This window comes from Meriones unguiculatus, chromosome 7 (genome assembly GCF_030254825.1).
Source record: "Meriones unguiculatus strain TT.TT164.6M chromosome 7, Bangor_MerUng_6.1, whole genome shotgun sequence".
Taxonomy (NCBI): Eukaryota; Metazoa; Chordata; class Mammalia; order Rodentia; family Muridae; genus Meriones; species Meriones unguiculatus.
This window is the reverse complement of record NC_083355.1, coordinates 89485200-89512246: the sequence shown is the minus strand read 5'-3', so window position 1 is coordinate 89512246 and position 27047 is coordinate 89485200. Positions and strand designations below refer to the sequence as shown.

Sequence of the window (27047 nt, the reverse complement as noted above, 5' to 3'; positions counted from 1 at the left end):
TCCAGCTGCTTTGTCATTATACATTTAGAGTAGATCACGGACAGGAAAAACAAAACCCTTTTTTATTGTTCACTCATTTACATTTAGTGTTGTACTAACGATGGAGGGATGCTGACGTCCTCATTTTAAAGGCAAATCATACCATTTAAAATCTAATTAAAATAAGAAATAATTAGTTGGGTTTGTCGTGCAGTACCATGAGTGACTCACAATTCCTCTGCCGGGACTGATGAAGAGAAGCTAAAATTATTTTCTAGTCACTGAAGCCATTACAGTGAGATATGTGTGCTTCAGACAGGCGACTGGGAGAGACAACGGAGTGGAGGTACTGTGGAGTGGTTTTCTCATCCACCTCCTGCTAACATGAATGTGTAGCACCCCCACAAAATCATCCTCAGTGGTTATGAAAAACTGAGGGGCTGGCTCAGCAGTGAAGAGCACTGGCTGCTCTTTCAGAGGACCTGAGTTTGATTCCCAGTACCCACATGGCAGTTCACAACTTTTCAGGACTCCAGTTCCAAGGGATCCAATGCCCTGTTCTGCCCTCCCAGGGCAACAAGCACACACATGGTGCATATACATACATGCAAACAGAACACACACAAATAAATAAATCTTAAAAAAAAAAACCAATAGAATACTAGTCATAATAAACAAGTATCCACTGTGAGGGTATTATCAGTAGCTTGTTAATTCTCGACACGGTGAAGTCTCAGAAGAGTAATCAAATCACATGCCCATCTATTTGGAAAAATATAGAATAGAACCATTCAACTTTAGAATGGTTCAAGCTCTTTTTCAGGTCCACCGGAGAGAACCCACAGCTTGGTTCTCTCATTCTGGGCAAAGGCAGCTTGTGTGTACTATGCTGTGCTTCTGTGCCCATTACTCCAAGCCTCTGACGTTTCAGCACTCTCACGCTTGCCAGGTGAGTACTCTAACACCGAGCTCCAGCCTCAGCCTGTTCTGTGAGCTTTGTCAGAAGCAAGCAGTTACTTCCTTAGCCTCAATGAGGATTAAAAATAAAGCAGCTGCTGAGCATGGTGGTGCACTCCGTTGGTACCAGCACTTGGGAGGCAGAGGTAGGTGGATCTCTAAGTTCAAGGCCAGTCTGGTTTACAGAGTGAGTTTCAGGACAGCTGGGACTACACTGAGAAACTCTGTCTCAAAAAACTCAACAACAACGAAAACAAATCAACAAAACACAGACATCCTACAAGACAATTTTAAGCTTTGGGTGTGGCTACTATTTTCTCTATATCAGCAGCAATATGAACTCCAGTGCAAGCAGTCTTTCACTGAGTTCACTTTGGAAGGAATAACAAAAATGGCAAAATCTTTCTGGTAGTGAACACTAAATGATACGTGTGATGGAGAAACTGATGCTATTTGACTCTGCGGCCACACAGGTACGGACTGGTCATGTTCTTCACAGGTGGCCTTGCCATCAGGACAGTCTTCTATCTGGAGTGTTAGCTATGTCTTTACTGCTGGTTTCATGGAGTTCTGTAAGGCCTGTCTGAATGGGTATCATTTTACATGTCTAAACACACAGAAGGACACTGACGGACCACTCTCCAGGGAGGACAAATGGATTACCTACCCTTCGGGCATGGATTTTTGTCTGTAAGTGCCACCCCCGGAGCCAGTCTCACTGGATGAAGACAGGTTGCTGGGGGAATTACGGCACTGGGATCTTGCCAGAGCCATGGATGAGACGGTCACATAGATGTCCGAGCCAGGAGACAGCCTGCAAGTATGAAGTGAAAATCTGACGTCAACAAGTCAGGGAGAAACATCCCAGGCAGCTCACGGCAGAGGGTACCATACAAATGCCACAAAGGCAGCGGCCCCATGGGAACAGTGAAAATGAAGCCAGCTGGAAGCCCACAAGAGAAACCTCCCCTCACACTGCTCCTAAGAGAACAGTTGGAAAACTGCCTCAAGGGGGGGGGGGTGAAACACATCAAAATTATAGAGGGAAAGACCTAGAAAACATACAAGCTTCCAGAAAAGCTGCCAGGATTCAATCAGGTGAAGTGCCAGGCAGTCTCCAGGTTGGCAGGGGGAGGATAACTGGACCCTAGTGATGCTAACCAGCAGCAGTCAACTCCAGTTCCTCACACCGCCCCTCACAGCCACCGCAAGAGCACATTCTCCGTGTTTCTCTGTTTTCCTATTTTGTTACCCAAAGTTTACAGTATTGGTTTTTATAATTTTGGTTGATAGTATTATCATGCTAAAAAGCTCCATAGGAAAAAAGATACTATGGATTCAATTAAAATTGGATTTCATTAAAACGGCACACTTAGATAATTTCACAGTACAGACAGATGTGCTGTCTTAGCCCCAGTTATTGGTCAACTGACCAACAAGGCAGAGGCTGGAGTTCTGTGGGCAGGACAAACAGATCTCCCTCAATCTTCTCTATTCTAACGGGCAACAGGGCAGCCACAGGATATCTGTGAGTGTTGACAACTGTGACCAGGCTCAACAACAAAGTGACTTCATTGCAAAAGTAAATGCCTGCGGGTGTCTGGACTCCCACTAGGACAGGCTGGTTCTAGGTGATAGCTGAAGAAATAGGTTCTAAGTCACTAATCCCAGTTCACGATAGGCCATGTTTCTTGGCTAAGTCTACTGCATTTTTGTGTGAACTGCTGTCCATAGATAACATAGGGATTTCTTCTACTAAGAGACAGTCTGGATGGATTCGGCACAGTAAACAGACTTCAGTTCTGAGCAGGGTGGAAACCCTGGGCCAGAAATTGGCTGACTGGAATACGGCCATTCCTCCAGTGAGTCTACAGATGGGAAGGAGTTTAGCGCAGGATGTGGCAGCAGGGATGACAGAACCACACCAGGATGCTTTTCCAGTGGAGATAGTAAGGACAGCTGCGAGCAGTCTAACTCGGCTTTTATCTGTGAGGTAGATCTGAGTTCTCTCTGGCTGTCTCCTAGACTTGGCTCCTTAATCCTCTCCTCAGCAATTCAAATCATGCCTCTTCAAAACTAACAGCTTTTCCCCCCATGTCAGGAGCTGAACCAGTCCCTCCTCTACTTGTTATATCAAGCTAAGCCTCCTGAAACATTTCCCTGTCTCTCTCATCTTTCAGATTTAACAGTCCTAATAATGCTGCTCATTATTCACTGCACACAATCTGTGCCCTGGCACCCTGGATAATGGTCTTGAAAACACAAAGGCTGAAGCCAGGCTCCACCATACCTGCCCCCTGACCCTTTTATCCAAGTCTCCTGGCTTCCAGGCTCTTTCCATGTGATCCCTCCAATAGCTCCTTCCAATGCTCTTGTACCATGTCAAACAACTGCCAGGAGCTTCTCCAAAGTCTCCCTTTGTCCACAGGATAAAGGACCAAAACCCTGTCACCTTCTTCAAGGCCCTGAGCCATCTGACCTGATTTCACTCTCACCTCCATGCCCCCTTACTTGCTCCCTGTACCTTGTTCTGGATAGGCTGACTGGGTACCAGGACTCATCCTGCCATTGTGCCCACTTTCACTCATTTGCTGTCTACCTAGAATGCTTTTCTCTCTTCCTATTGACCCCAACTCCAATATTATATCTGAATGTACAGAGCAGAACCTCTTCATATTCCATAGTAGTCTATTCTGTCTACCATCACAGCACATTACAGAGAATGGCCGGTCCTGACAGCACAGGACTGAGCCTTATCTTTATCTTCGGTGTGTGAATTCTGGCTGTATGTACATAGGTACGCCACTCGCATGCCTGGTACTCTTGAGACCAGAATAGGGTGTTGATTTCCAGAACTCCAAGAGCCACCCACCAGGGGTGCTGAGAACTGAACCTAGTCCTGTCCTCTGGAAGAGCAGCAAGTGCTATTAATCCCATCCCCCAAACCTGCCCCATCCAGGGGTTCCTACCCATGGAATATCTAGAAGAGCTGAAAAAGCATTGGTTTTTAGAATCTGTAATTTTCTAAAAGCAATTATAATCAAATCAGTGTTGTTTCTTAACTGCTGAAACAGAAATGGAGCTATAGAAATGGGGCTAAGGTCACAGCACAGAACTAATACTGCTGCAGACGGTGAGAGAACTGCCTAGGATGAGGCTCTGAGCATGAACTTAGGACAAGTGGAATACACAGTCTGGAGACTGTGATGGGAAGCCACACCAGGCCACCTTCAAGCATCCTCCACCATCACCACAAGCCATGCTGCTTGTGGTTAACATCTAATCACCATAGGGTTTTCGAGATAATGCAGGGTGAAAGACTTGCTGCCATGTGGCATCTGCTCCTGTCATCATTCTTGTTTTGCCACTCAGACCTTACTGAGGGTGTCAGGGCCCAGGCTGTCTGAAGGCATCTGTGGTGCTGAGTGATCAAAGGAACCTAGTTCAGCCACATCTGGGGTATAAAAACATCTGGATGTTTTACCTGCAGGTATATCTGGGAGCCCTGTGCATGCAGTACCTATAGAAGACAGAAGAGGGGACCAGATCTCCTGGAACTGAGTTATAGACAATTGGAAGCCACAATGTGGATGCTGGGAACCAAACAAAGCAGGTTCCCTGAAACAGCAGCCGGTGCTGTTAACCACTGAGTCATCTATCTCTCCAGTCCCCAGTACTGTTTTGATAGCAGAGTGATCAAGACATACTTGGGCACCAAAAATGGATGTTCTTATACTCTCTTCTACTAAGGCTTTTCTCAGATTTCTCAGTCCACTCAGGACTGGAGAGGAGGAACAGGGGAAAGTGCAAGCTACAAACAAGAAAACCAAGTAAGGATTGGGAACAGCACAGATCCAAGGCAACACGATGCCACTCGTCCTTCCGCCCCAGAGTCTGTCGTCCATGTGCAGCTAACACTGACAGACTCCAGGGCGGCTCCATTTTGTACAGCTTTGATCCTGTGACTGCAAAGAGGAAGAAATGCTAGAAAGAGAGAGCAGGATGGCAGGAGGGTATGAACCAACTAGGGCCAATGGGACATCTAGGCAGCCGGGTCATATCAATGGGATGGTAAAATGTTTAGTCATATGGCTCCTTGGGCAAAGTTAAGATATAACTTTTATCTTTGGCTTTAGAACTTGCTTTCTGTAGCATGCTCTCCAAAACATACTTTAAACTAAAACACTTCACACTCATTCTCAACATCAGTTCTTTTACTTGGCAAATGTATCAGAAAATTCTATTTGGTTACTGGAGTTAGCCCAAAAGGGAGGGGGGGACCAGCCTTTCCAGAAGGCTGGCATCCACCTCTCTTCTGCATTTGTGCAACTCAATAGTGGCTTTGTTTTCTGACTGTCCACATGCAGAGGACACACACTGGGCAGCTGGAGGGAAGCCATCTCAGCGTGTTTACATTTCCAAATACATGAGTGCTGGGCAAATGCAGAACCGGCTTCATCCTGTGACATACAGCTCTGCGGTTTTCAATACTGTGACTCTGATACCGCCACACCAATGTTTAAGAGCAGAAGGAGCAGAAGGCATGGCTGCCTGGGAGCCGGCAGTCCAGTTCTTCAGAGTTGGAGGCTAGCTGTTGCTTGGCTTTGTGCCACTCCAGAGTGGTGCTCTGAAAAGGGAAGGAATCTCTTCTCACTGGATTTCAGCACACTACCTCACTAACCTGTGCTGGGCTCTCATGGCCTAAGCATATCTGTGTAAGGGACTACTGTGCCTAGCAACTTAGAATAAGGTCACAGAGCCTTTTCCTCTAAAATAATCCAGCTCTACCTGCTTTGTTCTATTTTAAAGGGAACAAAATACTGAATATTAATGACCACATAGGTTTAGAGAATGAAGATTAAATTCCTTTCAATGCTATGAAATCCATCAATCCCACAGAAAATAAACAATAATTTTGTTGTGTGTATGTGTGTGTGTGTGTGTGTGTGTGTTTGTAAAGGCTAAAGGCTGGAGCATAACACTGGCTATTGTCCCTCGAGATTATCCCAATACTTATTTGAGATAGGGTCTATCACTGGATGATGGGGAAAATCCATCAATAGTCTATAAAGTCAGTGAGCTGCAATAATAACCAGTGTTGCAAGCTATGTCCATGGGTATAATAATGGCACAAATGTTATGGGGGGCAACCAACCACATTCTCACTGGATTTAAGGTCTGCTCCACAGGAAGAAACATATGCCTGGAACCATAATCTAAGAACCCATGGTTGAACCGACTATTATGTTGCTAAATGGACACAGTATCAAACTGCCCTCTAAATTCCTCTCTCTCTACCCATAGATCAGTTCAGTACTCAGACCTCATCAGAGAAGTTTCTCTGTGTTGTGGGCAGTAATTAACAAAGAAACTCATAACTGGTCAGTGTGGAGAGAAAAAAAAATGACTGTGGAGTGTTTGGCCACAAATGGGACATCAAACTGTCTCCTCAAGGCTCAAGGACCATGGTAGAAGAGGAAGTAGAAAGATTATAAGAGCCAGAGGCCCGGGAGGAACAGACTGAAACAGTGTCTCCTGGACATACAGGACAGCTATACTCATGAACTCACAGCAGCTGTGCAAGTCAACATTCTAGCATGGAGGGGAAAGAAACCCCTAAGCTCCTACTCTTGAGTGTGCTGGTTTGAATGAGAATGGCACCCATAGGCTCATCTTTAACTACTTGGTCCCCAGTTGGTGGAACTGTTTGGTAAAGATTATTAAGTGCGGCCTTGTTGGAAGAGGAATGGCAATGCAAGTGGCCTTTGAGGTTTCAAAAGCTCATGACTTTTACCAATCAGCTCTCTTTCTTCTCTATCTTTCTGTCTTTCTCCCTCCCTCTCTCTGCCTCCTGCTTGTGGATCAGTTAAGTTCCTAGCTCCTATTCCAGTGCCATACCTCTGCCATGCTATCCCCAGTGCCACGCTCTCTGCCACGCTGAAACTGTAAGCAAGCCCCGAATCAAACACTTTCATTTGTAAGTTGCCTTGCACATGGCGTCTTTTCACAGTAAGAGGGAAGTAACTAAGACCCTGGGGAAATACAGGTTCCGAGGGAGGGGGAATCAGTTTTAGGGTGTGGTCCTTGATGGGTGCACCACACTCCAGTGGAATGTCTCATATCCCAGAGCATATGGGCAGCACCAATTAGACGTGATGGGTTTTCACAAAAGAGGAAGGAAGGAGGAAGACGAGGAGGATGAGGAACAGGAGGAGGAAGATGACAACTATGAAGACATGAAATTTAAGGGTGGAATTTGGGAGGAGTTGGGTGTATGAGAGGAATTACTATGATCAAAATATACTATGCAAAAATTTCAAATGACTAAATTATACAAGAGAAAATTACCAAACCTAATCTCAGACATGTAATAACATAATCCATGCCTTGTACTTTGTATGGATCAACACACAGTCAGTGTGCCCAGAAGTGACTCTTAAAACCTACTCTTCCAGACAGTGAATGATTACAATTTACCAATCCATCAGTAAGGACTTCTCAGTGCCCAAGTAGTTAGTGGCAAGATAGTTTCCTGAGTACTTAAGATTAATTACACTTCTATTTCCTTCTTTTTACTCCAATGTGACAATACTGCCTAGATGTATCCAGAGACAAGGCCCTCTGTCACCCCAGTGAAAGCATGAAGTGACGGTTAAAAACAATCGAGAGGGTTTCAAATAGCAGTGTGACTGACAAATTAGATACTCCAGTCCATAATTAAGCACAGCATTTTGCCACAACTTAGCAATTAAAATGCTATCCACTCAGGGAACAGTACCAAGTTATCTGTTCTCGTCAGTATACAAACCAAACAGGACTTTTCCAGAATGGTGTAAAACGAACTTTCTCTAAAGCGATTCAAGGTTATAGAATGACCGCTGTACTTCGTAGCATCTGCACAGGTCGTGTTCACATCAAGCAGTCCACAGCCCTGTCCTTTGTGCTTTCCTCCTATGTCCTTGGACTCTGTGCAGAGCCACTGCTGGCCCCGACCTCAGCCGATGCATCAGCTGTTCAGCTAGGGCCTGGAAATCTTCCCTTTCGTGGGCCTCCTACAAGGGTCATGTCAAACACGGCAGAATGCTCGGGCACAGCTGTGAGCATTCACAGCCTGGCACACATCGTGGTGCCTCTTGACAAGAATCAATTTTACATCTGGGGTGATTCCGGAGAAGCGAAAAGAAAAACAAAAACAAAAACAATTGTCGGCAGGGCCAGCCACTTAACTTGTGGGACCCAGCATATAATAAAAACATAGGGTTCCCCTGTTCAAACAGTATTCCAAATTTCCAGAGACCGTTGCAGAGCATGGACTTGGTTCACGTGTGTGGCCTGTGTAACTGCACAGGGCCCCCAAGCTGACCTTGACTTCAGTGAATGTGACTGGAGCCCACTCAGTCCATTAACGGGGTTCATTTCACTAATTTTTATGGAGTGGCAGTGCACTCATGTACCACACTGGCTGAGAAGTAGGCTCTGGCGTTAGATGAGTCAATGCCAGTCTCACCTTCACCACTGACTGGCTGTGACTTTGCAAAACATACCTCTCAGTGACTGGGTGCTCTTGCCCAGACGGAGGATTAAACACAACCAACTGGGCTGATGAGAGGAGTAACTAAGATGACGGGTACAGAGACCTAAAGTTGGCGCAGATGAACGGTCACCTACATATCTGATGTAGTACCCAAGTAAGATGTGAAGTAGTCGAAAGGGAAGCAAGATGAAGAAAAAGCACTTGACATGGGACTTAGAAAGCCAGGTTAGTCACGAAAGCCAGAAGGGCCATGCACATGCGTGAGGGGTAGAAAGAGGCTGACCTCCACGGTGGCATGTTAGGTGGGGGCACTGGAAGCACTTGCCACCTGACAGTTCTTCCCCAAATCCAACTGACTTAAACAACACCAGACCACCTTTAAGGCCCACTGAATTTGTAGATGAATTCTACAGCATTTCTGCTGACTCCTGCTGGCACACTGACCACCACAGTGGTTTTCAGCACAGACAGTGTGAATTAACCACAACACTGTCACTCAAGACTACACATCATTCCTGAAAACAGACTAGCCCCAACACATGGTAACTGAGGTACGGTAGAGGGCGCATTCATCAGCTGTGCCTCCACAGTGCCCACTTTGCACAGCCTGGAACCCTGGTGCCCCGGTCTCCAGGCAGAACACTTGATAGCACAGGGGGCTGTGCAGGGAGGAGGCTTCTGTGAAGGTTTTTCCAAGGCTGAGTACAACACACAGGCGAGAAGAAGGGCCTCTGGGAGGTTCGGGAGCCTGGGCTTGGCCCCACACTGGAGCATTTGTCCGTCATTCCCTGGGCTACCCTGGAGTGAGCACATGAAATCGGGCTGCGAGGCTTGCCAAGCTCATGTTGCTGTGTCATTTTCTGAATGCCTGAACAGCAACCATCCTTGCAGTATCATCTAACAATGTGGAGCTGCGAATCTTATCAACTCTAGTCCCACAGCAGATGCCAGCACATGCTGGCTCCCATGGAGCAGCACAGGAGAGAAGCTTGGGCCCAGTGCCCGAGAGCCACACCCAGCCCTCTGCTTCTCCACTTTAGCCTGAAGACAAACCCAACATCAGAACTCAGGTTCAGTCCCATAGGAGATTCTGTCAAGAACCTGTATTTCACGTGGGGTCAATTTAGACAGGTTTTATCAGGATATATTTTAAAATAAGAGCCTGCGAAAAAGAACAGAGAGCAGCTCTATTCAAATGCAGCTTTAATGCTAGCACACCAAAAGTGTTTTTCTTGATCATTTGTTTTTATAAGAAGACCCATTCATTTGTTCCCAAACTAGCCATGCTCCTTTATTCACTGGAGCCCCTTTAGACCTCACAGTGCACGGATTCTTAGACTAGAGCGATCAACAAGTCAGGCTAAGTTGGAACTTTAGACAAATAGGATTAAGATGAAATATAACAGATTCTGTGAGCAAATCTGATGACCAACATTCCCAGAGGGGGCAATTAGGGCAGAGACAGGAAAAGACATTTTCAGAGATATTGAAAATGACTTTTCAGATGGGAGCTGAGCAGCGAGAAGTGGAGAGGTAGCAGGCTGGGCTGGACTGTGCACTGAGGAGGATGTGACATGTGCAGGCGACAGAGGCCCTTATAGGTAAGAGACAAGGGTGAGGCTGGAGTGTGTGTGTGTGTGTGTGTGTGTGTGTGTGTGTGTATGTGCGCGCGCGTGTGCATGTATGCATGTGCATGCACGTGAATGACAAGACAGGGACAGCAAGGCTCAGCAGAGCTTCAGTGATGTCCCAGCCAAACTGGGGAGCCAGACTTGATCTTGAGGACCTTGCAGAAGTCAGGCAAGGTTTGGCTCCAGGCATATCTCCAATTCCATCACATGACTCTGCCAGCAGGAGACTGCGCCTCAGAACTGGCAACAGTTTAGACTTTAAGAAGTAGCATGAAGTATGAACTCTCTCGAGCCAAAAGGGAAGAAGCTTAAACACAAATGGAGTCTCAAGGGCTGAGGAGAAGGCTCAGTCAGTAAGATGCCTCTGCACAAACATGAGGACCGAGCGCCATCCCTAGCACCCACATGAAGTTAGGTAGCAAGGAGTGCTTGTAAGCCTCCTTGTGGGCTGCAGAGACAGAAGATCTTTAGGGCTTATGGGCCAGCCAGTCTATAGCTGAGTCAGCGATGTCCAGGCTCATCTAGAGACCTTAGCTCAAAAAAGAGTGGGAGGGCAAGTGAGGCTGCTCAGTGCATAAAGGTGTTTGCTGTCCTATGATATAAACCTGGCAACCTGAAAGTCAGGCATGATGGCACATGTCTTTAACCCCCATACTTGGGAGGCAGAGGCAGGTGGATCTCTGTGAGTTAGAGGCCAGCCTGGTCTACAAAGCAAGTCCAGGACAGTTGGGCTTGATACACAGAGAAACCCTGTCTCGGAAAACAAAACAAACAAAACCCAAAACACCTGGCAACCTGAGTCTGATTCTCAGGTGGAAGAAGAAAACTGGCTCTAAGAAACCATCCTCTGACAAGCTGTGACCTTACAAACACACACATACACACACAAACTCTCTCTCTTCTCTCTTAGAGAACTCAGGAGAGGATGGGGATTATCTTGAAGCAGGTTACTAGGTAAGAGTAGAAGTAAAAATGCAGGGAATTTTGACTGACTCCTAGGTCAGGCTGGGATACTGGAGTAGAGGACAAAGTGGTTCATCAAGGTGGGTATGATGGGAAGGGAGGAACTGGAAAGGGGAAAGGGGAACTCAAGTTTGAATTTTGAGTATGAAGCACTAGTGTTGACATATAGGTGCAGACTTTTAGCAGAGATGTATGAATATGCAAAAGGGAAAAGAGGCCAAGAGAAAATCCTTAAGTTAGTGACTTCCTACATACAGGTGATGACGGACTCATTGAAGTGGATGTCAATCTAGAGATGATGATCACTGTGGGGATAAAAGAATGAGGAGGGGAAACTGAGGGATGAGAAGGCAGGAGCAAAAAGCCAGTGATTAAAACATAAATTAGGTTCAGGACGATGTAGTGTACTCATTCGGCTTTGATAACCATAGCAAAGTACAGCAAACAGCCTACTTACAAGGAAAAACTTCGAGTTCACAGTTCTGGGGTTCAAAATTCTAGGACTGAACCCATTATTTAACTCTCTCACGAGTGTGGTGCAGGCTGGCAGAAGTGTGTGTTGGAGAGAATGCTCACATTCTAAGCCACAAATCAGAGTAGGAACAGGGAGGGGTCCCACAACCTTCTTTGAGGCTCTACCCCAATGGCCTATACAGACTTCTCACTGGGTCTCAAATATCCAAGGTTCATGGCATCCCCACCCCCCAAAAAAAAAACACCACCCGGAGACCAAGCCTTTGCAGACGGACCTTTTGGCAGCAGGGGCACAACACACATCCAAACCATAGCAACAAGGAAACATTCTGAAGAGGGAGTGGCAAAGGTTGGCAATAAAGTAGGGCTGAGCACTATTCGCTTGCTTTGAGAACACGGGTGGCAGTATGGACTTGGCCAGAGCAGCCGCAACAAAGCTCCATGTGCTGTGATGCAAAGATCCTGTGTCCACTCAAGCAACTGAGTTCAGGGAGAGGGTGTCAGCGCAATCACGGCCCAGTGAGATCTAATCCCAGACAGTGAGGGTTTGTGATGATTTTTATTTAACAAGTAGAATGGGAAACTCTTTCATATGCTAAGATGACGGCTGCTTATCCAAAGCCCTTGACATTGTTAGGTTTTGAGTCTATTAACTCAGATCTAGAGCGTTATGACTAGTCCCCTGGTATGCTTAAATTCAGCAATGTAGCGAGCCCAGGGTGCCGCGGGAGTTGTTTTTACTCCACTCCCACCCTTAAACTCTAGACAAACCTGAAGCCCAAACCACAATTGTATCGTGTTACCTATTCCTGCTAAGTAAATATTAATTTTGTTAACAAATACAGTCCAAAAACACTATAAAATTCTGTAATCAGATGGACACCTGTGGAGCATAAAATTCTCACATTCAAACAAAATGGATCAGACTTCAAATGCTAAATGAGCCACTGCTTCTAACATGTTGGTTTCTCTTAACGTACAAAGAACCCTATGCAGCTGAAAACTTCTTGCTAAGAATTCCAAACACCCACATGTGTTATTGTTATACAGATTATGTCCTTAAGTATTAAAAGAAAACAATCTGTTCTGTAAATTTAAGAAGTGACCTTTGGGCCTGTTGTGGTTCGGCAAACCATGAGGTGCAGAGTAGGCTTCTGTATGTAGTAAATGAACACTTTAATTTTTAATCCAAGAACTGTGCTGGACGCGAGCAAGGCAAGCAGGCGTGCAAGCAGGCGCGTGTTGTGCGGGAGAGGGCACTACTGACTGCTGCTGGCTTATGCTTCAAGAGAGCTGGTTTCTCCACAGCTAAGCACAATGTTCTGGGGCAGAAGGGATGGAATCAAGTGGCTGTAAGGGAAGATCAAGGTTTTACAATAGAAGACTACCATACATTTTAGACTGGAGATGGCCCCCAACCAGCCAGAACAGGATGAGATTTCACAAAATATTCTAGAATCCGGGATTCTAGTAGGGGTCTCAGAGAACATCCCACATAATTTGAAGCCAGAAGGGGCAGTGAGTAGGACTCAGTATCCCCCACACATACAGTAGCCTCACTTCTGTCCCTTCTGTTCCCACAAGCCAAAGAGCAAGGTTTCTTTTGTGGTGGTTGGCTCTCCCCTAGGGAGATGTCTTTTCCCTTGGGTGGGGCTCAGACAGGCAGCAGGCTCAGGTACACGGAGGAAGCTCCTCTAGAATCCTACAAGTCCCTCTCAGAAACAAGGAGTCAATGTATACCCTAAGCACGTGTCCTGGTTAGTTTTTGTTCAACTTGATATAACAGGGTTAAATGGGCTCAATTGAGAAAATTCCTTCACCAGACTGTGGTTCTGCCTGGGGCTGGTAGTCCTGGTGTATAAGAAAAGGGGGTGAGTTGGGCAGTGGTAGCACACCCTTAATCCCAGTTCTCAGGAGCCAGAGGCAGATGGATCTCTGATTTTGAGGACAGCCTAGTCTACAAAGTGAGTTCCAGGACAGCCAAGGCTACACAGAGAAACCCTGTCTTGAAACAAACAGACAAAGGAAGGGAGGATCCCAGCTCGCAGGAGCCAGAGGCAGATGGATCTCTGACTTTGGGGACAGCCTAGTCTACAAAGTAAGTTCTAGGACAGCCAGGGCTACACAGAGAAACCCTGTCTTGAAACAAATAGACAAAGGAAGGGAGGGAGGGAGGAGGGAAGAGGGAGGAAGGAAGAGGGAGGAAGGGAGAGAGACAGGAAGGAAGGAAGGAAGGAAGGAAGGAAGGAAGGCTGAGGAAGCCATGAGGAGCGAGCTAGTAAGCAGCATGCCTCCGAGGCCTCCGCTTCAGTTTCTGCCTCCAGCTTCCTGCCCTCACTTCCCTCAGTGATGAATTGTTATGTTATAACAATTATAATGTTATAACTCTTATAATTGTTATAAGAGTTATAAGATGAATAAGGCCTTTCATCCCCAAGTTCCTCCTGGTCATGGTTTTTGTCACAGCACTAGAGACCCTGACTAAGGCAGCACTGAAGCCATGGAGCCACAAAAACACTTCTGCCTCTTCATGGCAGTTTGCTGAACTCTCGCAAGCTTTGCTTCTGCTGCACATTAGATTCAACACAGAATCAGAGCACATTCCACTACTGTACCACGTGGAGCACTGTGAAAGGAAATGTCTCAAAAGATTTCACGCGTGAAAGCCTCTGGGTGGTTCTGTGGAAGAAATGGGGCTGGCAGGAAAAAGAGGGCCCTTTAAACAATGACTTCCCACGTTCAAACTATGAATTACGGTTAACACACCTCAGGAAGAGCCAAGTTTGGAGTGAGTAAAACAAAGAATTTATTCAGAGCTCTCTTGGAGGCTTTTCCTCCTCAAAAATAATAAAAGCAAGAGGAGTCCAGATGAGGATGGAGTGAGTCTGGGTGAGGAATCTTACTGGGGTAAACAGCAAGGCCCTGTCCATACATCCTCATGGTCAGTGAGGGATTTAGAAGAGCACCTTTATGTGTGAGCGCTGACAAGCATGTTGATGTGGCATTCTAGTATTCCAAGATGGCTAAGTGTTACACAAGCTTGAAGCTAGAATACCATGCAGGCCTCCATTTTTAAATGACTCTGAGCACACAATGATGAGTGGTGACACTGTTGTTGGCACCGTCTCCTGCTGAAGAAGGCCTGACACAGGGACTCTCCTACTCACCACAGTTCTGGAACATAGACCACACTCCAGCTCCAAAGGCTGGAACGTCAGGAGTGTGAGCAGTATCAGGAGAAGTGAGAAGAAAATGAGAGTGGACTGGGACACAAGAAACCGCCAGCATCAACTCTGATAAAAACCACCTCCATGGCACTCATGGAGGGGACTGCATCTGCAGATCCATGACTGAAACCTTAGATCCATTTGCTATTACATCTGAAAGAACTTGATCCAGTTTAATGCTAGGCCGAGGTCCCACTTTGAGGTGGTTAAACACAACTGCTCCTCGAGGCAGACTCTGTGAAGCGTCTATTCTGACTTTCAGTCTGACTAGAATTGGCTCCTTGTGTTCCAGGACCTCCATCCTTGTCCCTGTTGCTTAATTACCCTGGTGTGAACTGTCTTAGCCTTCCCCATGTGCTGCCTTCTCAACACTGCCTTCTTCTACCTTCCAGGACATAAAAAATTTATTGTGCTGTTTGAGTTTCTCTTCTGAAAGTCCTTTTAAAATAAAATGATAGAAACATAGATATTCAACCAAACCCTTGCATCCCATTGCTTCCATCGTGTAAGTTGCCTAAAACAATGAAGAATGTTGAAGATGATAATACATCACTGTCGCCTTAAGATCTGCTATCTAAGTTTTAATCCAGTTCCACTACTATGAGGTGAGGATTTCTGTTGATAATCACATAGAAATTAAAGAGCAAAGCACATACAACTCGCGTGGCAAGGGGCTGGATACTCTGCTGGGAAAGTTCCCATGCTCTACAAGCTACTCACGGCAATTCAGTGTTACTTCAGAGAAATACAGGCAGGCCTATAGCTAGTGTTTCTGCATTTGGGGCTCAGGCCAGAGTGACCTTTGAGAGGGCACTCACCTCCTTTCCAGTGGGCGCCCATCACTGGAGATGCTTCGAGGAATGTTGGCAGCTCTTTCTGGAGGGGCCATTTTCCCGTCTCCCTTTCCAGCATTCAGCCGTGAGGTCATGGGACTCTGCAGCTGGGACGGAACCTGGGGCGAGTGAGCACCCTTATTGGCATTCCGCTGCCATTTGTTATTATTCCGGAAGGGAAACTTGAACTCATAGGAAACACCTTCATTCATCTTGTACTCCATCACTGGCATGCGGTAGGTTTCTGAGCAACTCCTGTTAGAAGGAAGAAACAGGAAAAAAACAAGTCTGCCTTGTGTTGGTGGAGACACGCTCATTCCCATTAACAGTCTTGAAACCTCTTTCCATCTTTGGAACTTCCCTTTCACAACCTAGGACCAGAAGAATCACACAAGTATTTTCCTTTCCTCAGTCCCAACTGGGCAGACCAAGATGAGGAGTCTGTGGCAACCTACAGAGCAGGTCAGCTGGGAGATGGGGCGCTCAGGAGGGGAAGGCTCTGGAACAGCTGCAGGTAGCTCAGTGCACACAAGCCTCTCTGCCACTGAGAACTCCAACTGGGGACCGAAAGAGGAGGGAGGGCAGTTCAAGATGGGTTGGGAGAGCCCTTGTAGAGCCAAGAAAATTAAGTCAGGAAAGATCCCAAAACTGAATCAGAGAGCCAAATTTAGCTTAGGAGGGAGAAAACCAATTGCAGAAATGCAATAATTATTAAGCTCTCTGGAAGACCAAGCATAATGTGATCCAGATTTTCTTTCTTTCCAAACGAAGGAGTCTCCCTTCTTGAGTGACATCAACGCTCAGTGACACAAGTCCCATCACTCTGCTCTACCTGAAACCTCAGTCCGCAGATATGAAACCCACGTTCCATTCTTTATATCTAAACAATGGGAAATTCTGTCTGTCCTTAAGTAGGTAAACCAATTCTATCCTTGCTACAGTATTAACTTGTGTGTCAGAATTTCATTGTTGACTGAAGAACTCCTTTTAAACAGGGACTGCAAGGACTGAGAAGCAGGAGGGAAAATGTGAGCGAGGCTGAACAGAGCAGCAATGAAGACTCACTCACGAGGCTCTGGAGAGAATGTAGAGTGAGACCAGGGCTAGCGGATGGATGAGCCGCAGTTGGAATTTTAATTTTAGAAAATGAAACAAAATCGATGCAATTTATTTAAAGTGCCTCGTTTTACCCAAATATCTAAAACTGTACCATTTTAACATATAGTTAGCACTGAAAAATTACTGAGATAGGGCGTGCTTTTCTGAATCTCATGCAGTTCACAGCAAACCAAACTGCAGCCACCTGCCATTTCCTACTGCCTTCATGGCAGGGGTACACCTTACTGGCCTGTATCCTACCTATTTCTGCAAATCCCAAGAATGATAGGAGGAATCAAGAGTGGACAGTACTCTGAAGGACAAAGCCAATGGCTACTTTTAATGCCACATGTCAGTAGTCATGAAAAGCTTTCCATGGTCTCCTGGAAATAAAATGTGTTGGTGAAGGCAACTTTAAGACAGACTGAAGCAACCGGGATGGCTCCTAATTTAACTGTAGTACAAGTCCATAATGGGGGAGCTATCCTGCACTCCACTGGCATTATGGATGAGCACAGAGGCCTAGGGAGCTTGGAGTTGGGAGGACGCAGGTCAACTTTAACCAACAGAACAGCATGTCTGCAGGCCTGGCTTACTTTAGTCCATAACTGGAGAATTCTACACATCCTTCACCCACAACGAATCACATCTCACTTAAAATGTATCCTATGACAAAAGGAAAAGTCTGCACCTTTTGGAACCCCAACTGGAGCTACAGTCAGCAGGCATTACTGTTTCTGTGCTAAATCTGACCAAAAGGCCCACTGAAACCTAATTTTAAAAGCCTAATGTTTATGAGCAGCTTGGTCCCTAGGAGCTCTGACTTTGGCTCTAAAGCCACATGCAGCTCCTTTCAATGGAATCCCATCTGGAGAATGAGACTTGGAGCGGATGATTTCTAGCTCAAAGGCGGCATGGCATGCTCTCACTTTCAAAGCAAAAACAAAGCAACAACAACAAAAAAACCCTACTTTGCAACCCATTCCTATTTAAAAGATAATCTGACTCTCAAATTCCCAGCAAGAAAAATAATAGTACTAAAGATAATTTGGTCTTTTTATGCAACTGTTTTTAGCTCTTGAATGGCCCCTGATTGCAGAGCAGCGCCCTGCAGAATAAGGCTGCACCACCGGGGGCACCTCATCCACCCTCTAGCCGCTACTTCCCTTATCAAGTGGACGGCTGGAGTCCCAGAGGTCACAGACACTAGTGGTCACAGACTCTGGGGCTATGAGGCCCTCAACGCTGCTTTCACTGTGCTGTTCTCTTGGCTGTCCAGTTATTCTTTGGGGCAGCGCCTTCCCTTCGCCTCACCATTTTATTAAAATATGAAGCAGCCACAGGGCACTGAGGAAAAGTGAAACAAGGCCCCACCAGGCACAAGGCAGGGGTTCCGAGGTTTGGCTTTGCTTTGTGTCCCTTCTCTTAAACAAACTACAGTTGGAAAGCAGTTTGTGGATGGGTTGGCCTGTGTTCTAAGAAAAGGTAAAGGGTCCTTGGTTTTATATCTGTTATTTAAATCTTTTGACGGGTATTGCTGTCACGCTAACGTCCATTTTTTAGAAGCTGCCTTTTCAAAATGAACCTGCGCACACGCACTAAGTCTACCTGCTATGTGGTCACTGTGTGACTGCCTACGGTGCTTTCAAGGTCCTGGTGGCTGCGAGGCTTCAGGAGGTAGAAAGGCCTGTCCTCCCTCACCCCAGGGATGCCTAGGAAGGCTCACAAAGAGGACAGTGACTAGTCAGAGAACAGAGTAATTAGCTGCTGAGGAAACAGCAGTGGGAGTGTGAAGTGCAGAGAAGAGACAGAAGACCGTTCTCTTATTTTGTTGAAAACTATAACGAGGTGTTAATGCTTCAACTGTTTCCTTTGAAGCCACTTCTGCAGAAGCAAACAGCTTTCAGGCCTGCGAAGGCATCTGCACAGTGCACAATTTCCCACCTGCACAGAGGGGCAGGGAGGGCCATGGCTTAGAACTGAGCTTTCACCCGGCGTCCCGGCTCAGCACCTGACATGTGTGAGCTCGGAGAGGATGGCATGCGTGATTTTCAGTGGGAGACAGATGTGGCTCCTTCCCTCCGGTGTGTGGGAGTCGCCCACACTGATTTCAGAACAGGTTGTCCCATCTGGTCCAACTCTGCCCTTATGCATGTCACACTGGCAGCTTCAAAGAGGCCAGTGGGGAAAAGTGACACCATGAACCAGGAATTGAGTAAATTTGCCAGCACATCCACAATTTATGCTAGCATTTAGGGCAACAGTCTGTACCAACCTACAGAGTACTGCTTACAGCCTGGAGTCAGTGCCAGGAGTGCTTGAGAAGCTACTCTTTTCTGGTAAAATTATCATTTATTTATTTGTTTGTTTACTGTGGGAGTGTGCCACTATGTGTGTAGGTCAAGGTCAGAGGACAACTTGTGGGAGCTCCTTCTACCAAGGAGGATCGAGGGATTAACCTCTAGTCATCGGGTTTGGTGTAAGTGACCTGACTCACTGAGTCATCACACTGGCCCTATCTGGTTTCTTAAAAACATGAATAATGGTCATACAATCACCTCATAGGATTGCTAAAAGAATTAAATGCATTAATTCATGTAACTGCTTTTCTCCCTGAAGACCTGGATCACTGAAGTAAAAATTCAGCCACTGGTATTTCCTAACACTCCACAGAAGGTAAACCCAGCCTAGATGAGACTCAATAAACCATCCCTCACTCAGTTTCAGTGGCAGCAAGGGAGGCAGCTCCACTGTGTCCACCCTCTTACCAATGGTTTCCTTTCCGTTCCCCACAAACCTGGAGCCTAGAAAGAAGAGCAGATCCGGTGTTTGGGACTCTGAGAGCTTGGGTACTTTTTCCTGATTATATACTATCTCCTATTTGGGGAGATAAAAGGGCAGCGGGCAGTAAAGCAGTGCAGGGCACTTGGAGAATACACTAGATAAGAGCCCAGTTGCCCTCTGAGCCGCCATGTGTTGTGCCAGGTGAGCAGAAAACTTAAGATGACAGCATTCAGCAGACAGGGAATACATATAGGAGGACTTCAGGACAGCCCCTCACCCCCACCCTATATCCCAGATTAGCTAAACTAAAGTTGTGCGGGTACATATTTTTGTTTCTTGGCTATCTAGAAGAGAGTGTTCTTAATCTGTTCAGACTAAAGGATTTTACTGTATCTGACATGACCCCCCCCCCCCCCAGGCTGCCCACCTGGTAAGTGTCATAAATAAATGCTATTCGGAGCAAAGACTGATTTTAACTAAAGTCTACTTAGTCTTTAAGTAGCACAAATTATCCACTGTAGTAGTTTATATTCTACTATTTGCCAATCTTAAGTCCATGAATACTCAGACACATATAAGACTGGGCATTTTAGGGTACAAATAAAAACTATATTTTGGATCTATTTAATATATATGTATATATATATATATATATATATTTTTTTTTTTTTTTTTTTTTGGACAGGGTTTTTTTCTGTGTAACAGCTCTGGCTGTCCTGGAACTCAGTTTGTAGACCAGGCTGAACTTAAACTCAGAGACCCTTCTGCTTCTGCCTCGTGATGCTAGAATTAAAGGCGTGTACCACCACAGCCCAGCTTATGTTTTTGCTTTAAAGGGTCTAAGAATTAACTACAAAAATCTTAAGAGAAATTTTTAGAAAATGGTGGCTAAAAATAAACAACATATCTTTTTTGATTTTTGTTCTTTAAGCCTGGATTTCTCTGTATAGCCTTAGCTGTCCTGGAACTCACTCTGAAGACCAGGCTGGCCCCCAACCCAGAGATCTGCCAGCCTCTGCCTCCTGAGTGCTGGGACTGAAGGCATGTGCCAACCATCCCCCACCCCTGCTAGACTTTTTTTAAACCAACAAAAAATGTGCAAAAACCTAAAGGGGGAAAAAACAGCTGATTAGTTTTGTTCCAGCAAGCAACTTCCCCAGAAGTAAAGAAGTGAAGTTTTAAAGAATTGAAGTTTTGCTGGCTTGGCTGAGCAGGCAGGGGCTTCTGGGGCCTCCCTCTAGGAGGCTACAGACAAGCTGTTAAAGCATCAAGCAAAGCAGTGACTCATCTGAAGCCCGTTCCTGGCCCCACAGATGCTGCCAGGAAAAAGCCTGGAAGTCAGGCTCAGCTGTCCAGACCCAGACAGTAGGGCTCACAACAACAGTTGGGTTTTAAACAGCAATGAGATAAATGGGAGTGAAGATGGTCCAATCATCACGGACCACGAAGGAAAAGATTCAGACAGGCCAAGGCGTGATGTGCTCTGTGTTTACTGGCTCAAGATGGGTGTTGCAGATACTGTGTCTGCAGCAGCAGCTTTACTCTCCCAGAGATGCAGATCCTAGACTGTCAGCCACTCACCAAGCTGCATCCTGGGAGGGCTTCCGTGAAGGAGCTAGAGGTCAACTTCTCTCTGGCTGCCGAGCTGCCTATCAACTGATGCTCCATGTAGCCCAGGAGCCCCGACCTCAGCGGCCAACCCACACCTACCTCCGTGGGGTGCAGTCCTCATGGGGAGGGATGATGACAACTTTCACTGTGACAGACGTTCTCAAGAGATCGATCATCTGCTCGTGGCTCAGGGTGGCCACCGCCACCTTGCAGATCTCCACCAGGCGGCTGCCCTGTCTCAGACCTGCTTGCCACGCATAGCCGTAGGGCTCTACATCCGCCACGATGCCCTCATAGTTGACATGGAAGCCGAGCTGTCCGAGCCCGTTTCTTCGCAGAGTCATCTCCACTGATTCACAGCCTTTTGAAACAAACTGGACAAGGGAATGAGAGGTGCTGGGTTACGAGCTCCAGGTTATCAAAGAGTAGACTCAGGTGGAAAAATACTGCCGTGGGTTATTCCTGAACGCCCTACAGCTGGCTGGAGGGCAGGCTGGTGACTCCCCTTCCCTAGCCTCTAGCCAGGAGGCAAAGGCAACACACTGGCTGCCTCCACAGGGCCCAATGGCTTTCCTGACATTGCAGGGAAAGCTTGGCAAGACCCACAGAGAGCTGGCAGCAAAGAGAACCTGTATTCTGCATTCAATTGCCCTTAAAAAAAAAATCCACAGTGGCAGATAATCTAACAGCTTTTTCAGCAACTACAGCAACACCAATCACCAAGGCAGTGAGGTCAGGTCACATGCTGGTGACGTGCTGGTGACTTTCCAACACAAACCCCCAGCCAATGTGACTTCCCTCTCTTTGCTGCTACTTCTCTCGGGAAATGATGGAAAAAGGAGCATCAGGTAAATGGTATTGCTTCACCCACCATTAAGGGAACTGCCAGAGCAGCCAGTGATGCCACCCAAGCTGCTATGCCCTGGCTTTGGTATCCTGGAACCTTTAGGAACAAGAATTCCTCCAAAAGTCTCACCTGCAGCCTTTTGACAATTTCTTTGATATCCTCACTCAGGAAGCTCTCCACTGACACGCACTCTCCCCGCTCGTAGAAGATTTTGAGGCTGGTATCACTGGAGGTCCACCCTATGACATCTCTGCAGGAGCAATTGAAAGCCACGCTCTTTGTCTCCTGCTCAATGAGGACAATGAACTCGTTGGAGATTCCCAGGAGGCAGTCAAACTCCATGGCCTTGCTGTAGTCTTTGGCCCGAATGGCCCACACAATGGCCCCCATGCTGCTGAGCTCCGCTCCCGGATAAGGCTTAGACTTCTCCTTCTTCTTGGAGGCCAGAGAAATGAACGGAAACTTGCCGGAAGGGTCGATGGGTGTGTTGGTGACATTCTTTTCTGCCAGATCTTTCAGGTATTCCTGGCGGGTCCTGGTTGCCATGGCCCGGAACTTTTCGGATTTGTGAGCAGCGTTTTCTGCATTAATCACTTTGGCCAAAAGGAAGTCCCTGAACACGTGTGACTTGGGGAAGGTGACCCCTTTAGGGATGGGAGGTCCAAAAGAAGGCACATCTCTGGACCTGGTGACTGCCACGCTAAGACACAAAGCAAAGAACGAAGGATGAGTCGCGTGTCAGTACGTCTGTCTTCTATTACAATGTGGGGATAAAATGTGCTGTGACAAAGGGCTGGGGCTGCAGCTCAGTAGCAAAGCACAGGTCTAGTGTGTACATTCAAGGCCCTGACGTTGCTCCTCAGTTCTAAGGAAAGGGAGGAACATGTGCTAAAGGCAAAACAATCACCCATTTTGTGCAAGAAAGAATGAAAATTTCTGCTTAACGAGTCAACTTTTTCAATCAACCATTAGGCTTGAAGTTTTTTCCAGGCAGACCCTATTTTCCACCTAAAAGCTTAGAGTCAAATAGCCACATCATCACGGGGTGGGGGCAGCTTACTGTAAGGTTCCACATAAGAGATTAGAAGCTATTTTAAATACCTACAGACTATTTCTGGTGGAGGCTGCTATCATCACATAACCTTTCAGAACAGAGATTCTGTCAGAACACACATGCGTCCCCATTTGAGACAGAAAGCCTGCAGCTAAGACACAGCTCATCAGAAAAATGTCAGAAGATACATGACCTATGGGAATGAGTGATTTCTAATAAAGCAAATATTATCTGTTGGCCCATGAAGCATCATGAGGCCAGATTAAAAGCATAACTTTAAAATTAAAAAATCAATAGTAATTATGATTTTTATATAACTGCCACAGTTGAAAATCATGGTTTTTATCTGAGCTATTCTTTGGTCCAAATGTTCTGCTTTTGGCCTGTGATTCTGTAAGAAACACATTTCCCTTTACTGTTTCTTGTAAGTCAAACTGACCTAAGAAAGCTTGTTCCCATCATTCCTTTTGCATACACATAGCTAAAAAACTAAGCCTGTGAAAAATGACCATAAACATCTATACCAATCTACTAATTTTAATCTCAAAGAGAAAAATATTAAAAATTTCCTAAAACAACAGAAGCTGGGTAGAAATAGAGGCTTTCTGTCTTATATCAGTTTTCCAGATCAGGCTTGATACCCTCAGCCAAGCCCGACATGGCTAGAAATGATGATCCCCCTTTTCACATGATTTAGAAGTGAGTCAGCATGAAACGGTTCGCTGTAAAACATTTTATCTAAATTCCCAAGAGAAAGGATACAACTGGAGCGTGTGCTTTCAAAGTAAACTGAAGGCCTCTGCTGCCTGCTTTCTTTACTGTAAAGGTCGTGTCAGGGTCTCTAATTCCGGCACTCAGGAGCTGAGGCAAGAGCATGACTGTGAGTTTTAAGCTATCTTGACTTTCACAGCAGCCCACAAAATGACGTCGAGTCTCACCCTCCCCAAAATAGGGTAGGAGGTCTCACTTTAAGATATTCAGGAACTTTTAGAAAATTTCCTGTATCTTACAGGATTGGGATAGATAGATCTACAAGTGAAGGCTTATACTTAGATGAAATGGAAAAGCTATACTGTCAGGAGATAGCTTGGACACCATATAAGCTTTTCACAAGCTACCTTTAGAAAGGGACCTGGCTCACTTGACGACAAAGGGAGGTGTCAGCCAACGCCCATGCTCCAACTGCAGAAGCCGCCTCAGACTCCCCTGTGCATGCATTAGGGCCTAATTACACACTATTACAAAGGCAATTTTTCTTGTCAGCGTGAACTGTCTGGCTTGACTGCTGACAGCTGTGTAATTTTAATCTGATCATGTTAGCTTTCCCCCTTCTGAAGTTGAGCAGAAAATACTGAAATCCAGATTTGGTAGATTTTCTACAAGGAATCCTGTGAGAATCCAGAAACGGGTAGTATCTTTCATCTTAAGGTTGGCAATTTCTTTCCTTGCTAATTTCACTCAGACCATTATTCTTCCTCAGGAAACAGCTGTGGTTTTATTTTAACTAAGAAGAGGCACATGCTCAGCAGGGGTGTGATTGCGAGCACGTCTACTTGCCCCTGAGCCGGGAACAGTACATAGATCTATTTATTAAACTACAAAACTTTAGACAAACACACACAGGCCACCTACCAATAATTAGAAGCTTCTAGAACGAGCTGTGAGGGAAAGAACTGAGTCTTTACCATGTAATTATCTGTGATTCACCACAGATGGGAGGTAAGTGATACAGACAGTAATCAGGTCTGCAATATTAGAAACAGAATCCTCAGGAAGACCGTGAGGAGATGAGAGCCTAAAGGCACCTTTCCCACACTGTTACCTTAGCTGCACTAACTTCCACGGTCCCACAAGGTTTAGAGGATCACTGACTTAGATGCTACAGACGCTAAACTCTCCATGGTAAGAACTGGTTTAAGCCAATCAGAACACTTTGCCTCAATTCAAAACGAAGTTTGGCTAGAATTCCTAAATTCAGGTCCCTAAAATTAACTCTAAGTGGTTCTTGCTATTTTCAAGAGATTTTTAAAGGGCCTCTGCTCAGCCACATTTACCTTAGCCTCCTTTGCTGTCTTGTACCTTGTCAATGAGCCACCTGTTTTTAATCCGTTCACCAAGCAGCACGGAGGACTAGAACCTGCCACCCAGGTGGGCTGGGGGAAGGCCAGTATTGAAAGGGACTTTAGAAAGGTCACTGGCTCTCAAACTTCCAGAAAATCTTTGACTTCAAGTTTACATTCTACTAGGGAAACGTGTGTCCATTTTCCTCTATGGACATGCTCTCCAAAGTTCTTGAAAACAACAGGGAGACCCAGAGCGCGCCCAGCATTCATCTCTAGGGAAACTGTGGGTACAAATCCTTAACTTTCCAGAAAACACCATGATCTGCACGGAGAGTGCCAGGGCCGAAGGCAAGCTCTCAGTATCAACAACAGAGCCCCTGATGACTCCACCCTAACCTCCAAGAAAGGATTCCCAACTTTCTCTTCTTTCCCTTTGGTACCTGATAATGGGATCATCCATACAACTCTCCTGGTCTAAGAGGCGACCACCAGGCTGTGTCTACTTGGTTTGTAGCACCAAAGACTTTGAATGAAGTAATACATCTTGGTACAAAATAGCACTTTGTTAAACAAGGATGCCCTAAGGATAGCTGAACACAAGTCTTAATGTAAACAAAGCAAAGTAAGAAGATAAAACATTAGAGGCCGGCAGGATGGGGTGTACCTGAAATCCCAGTACTTGGAAAGAGGACTAGTAGACAAAGCTACACAGCTAGTTCAAAGCGAGAGTGGGAGGGACCAGTAAGAAGGCTCAGAGGGTAAAGGCACTTGCCACCAGGCGGGGCGATCTGAGTTCGATCCCTAGGGCTCACAGAGGGGAAGGAAGAACCTCCTCCTGTATGCCGTCCTCTGACTTTTCATCATATGCCGTGGCACATGCTCCCCACCAAACAAATACATAAATAAAAAACAAAACCAAAAAACCCTCCAGAAAGGAAAAGAACAAAACTAAAAAGAAGCTTGAATTTTAGAAGCATGTAAATAGCAATGAACAATTGATTTCAACCTCAAGTTGGACAGAAAAATGAAGCAGACCTGGTGGTGAAGTGGTGTAAGCTTGGCTACTCAGGAAGCAAAGGCAGGAGGATTCCAAGTTCAAGGTCTGCCCGGGCTACAGAATAAGTTCAAGACCAGCTTGTAAAACTAGTGAGATCCAAGATCCAGCTATACCACTCCTAGGCATACATCCAAAAGATGCTCAAGTACACAACAAGGACATTTGTTCAACCATGTTTGTAGCAGCTTTATTTGTAACAGCCAAAAAGAACCTGGTAACATCCCAGATGTCCCTCAACGGAGGAATGGATACAGAAACTGTGGTACATTTACACAATGGAATACTACTCAGTAATTAAAAACAAGGAAATCATGAAATCTGCAGGCAAATGGTGGGACCTAGAAAAGATTATCCTGAGTGAGGTATCCCAGAAGCAGAAAGACACACACGGTGTATACTCACTTATAAGTGGATACTAGACCTATAAGATAGGATAAACATGCTAAAATCTGTACACCTAAAGAAGCTAAACAAGAAGAAGGTCCCGGGGTAAGATGATCAATCCTCACTTATAAAAACAAATGGGATGGACATTGGAAGTAGGAGACAACAAGAAACAGGATAGAAGCCTACCACAGAGGGCCTCTGAAAGACTCTACCTAGCAGTGTATCAAAGCAGATGCTGAGAGTCATAACCAAACCTTGGACAGAGTACAGGGAATCATATGGAAGAAGGGGGAATTAATAAGACCTGGAGAGGACAGGAGTGCCACGAGGACCAAATATATCTGGGCACAGGGGCTTGTCTGAGACTGATTCTCCAACCAAAGACCATACATGGATATAAGCTAGAACCCCTGCTCAGACACACCCATGGCAGTTTAGCATCCAAGTGGGTTTCCCTAGTAAGTGGAACAGGGACTGTCTCTGACATGAACTCAGTGGTGGGCTCTTTGACCTCTCCCACCCACCCCGAGGAAGGAGCAGCCTTGCCA

At 46.0% G+C, this 27047-nt stretch overlaps 1 protein-coding gene across 13 annotated transcripts in view; it reads right to left on the bottom strand.

The window, feature by feature from the left end:
• The window catches only part of Sipa1l1 (signal induced proliferation associated 1 like 1), a 290762-nt gene that overhangs the window by 39007 nt on the left and 224708 nt on the right, over window positions 1-27047 (bottom strand). For 11 of the 13 annotated variants that reach the window (XM_021653798.2, XM_021653855.2, XM_021653864.2 and 8 more), the window contains 4 exons: window positions 22068-22638; window positions 21191-21465; window positions 15584-15853; window positions 1604-1750 (listed from right to left, as the gene is read on the bottom strand). In XM_021653798.2, coding sequence (XP_021509473.1) covers window positions 1604-1750; window positions 15584-15853; window positions 21191-21465; window positions 22068-22638 — 1263 coding nt within the window. The remainder of the gene's footprint in view (window positions 1-1603; window positions 1751-15583; window positions 15854-21190; window positions 21466-22067; window positions 22639-27047) is intronic. The other 2 variants (XM_060387802.1, XM_060387803.1) reach the window with 1 other exon arrangement.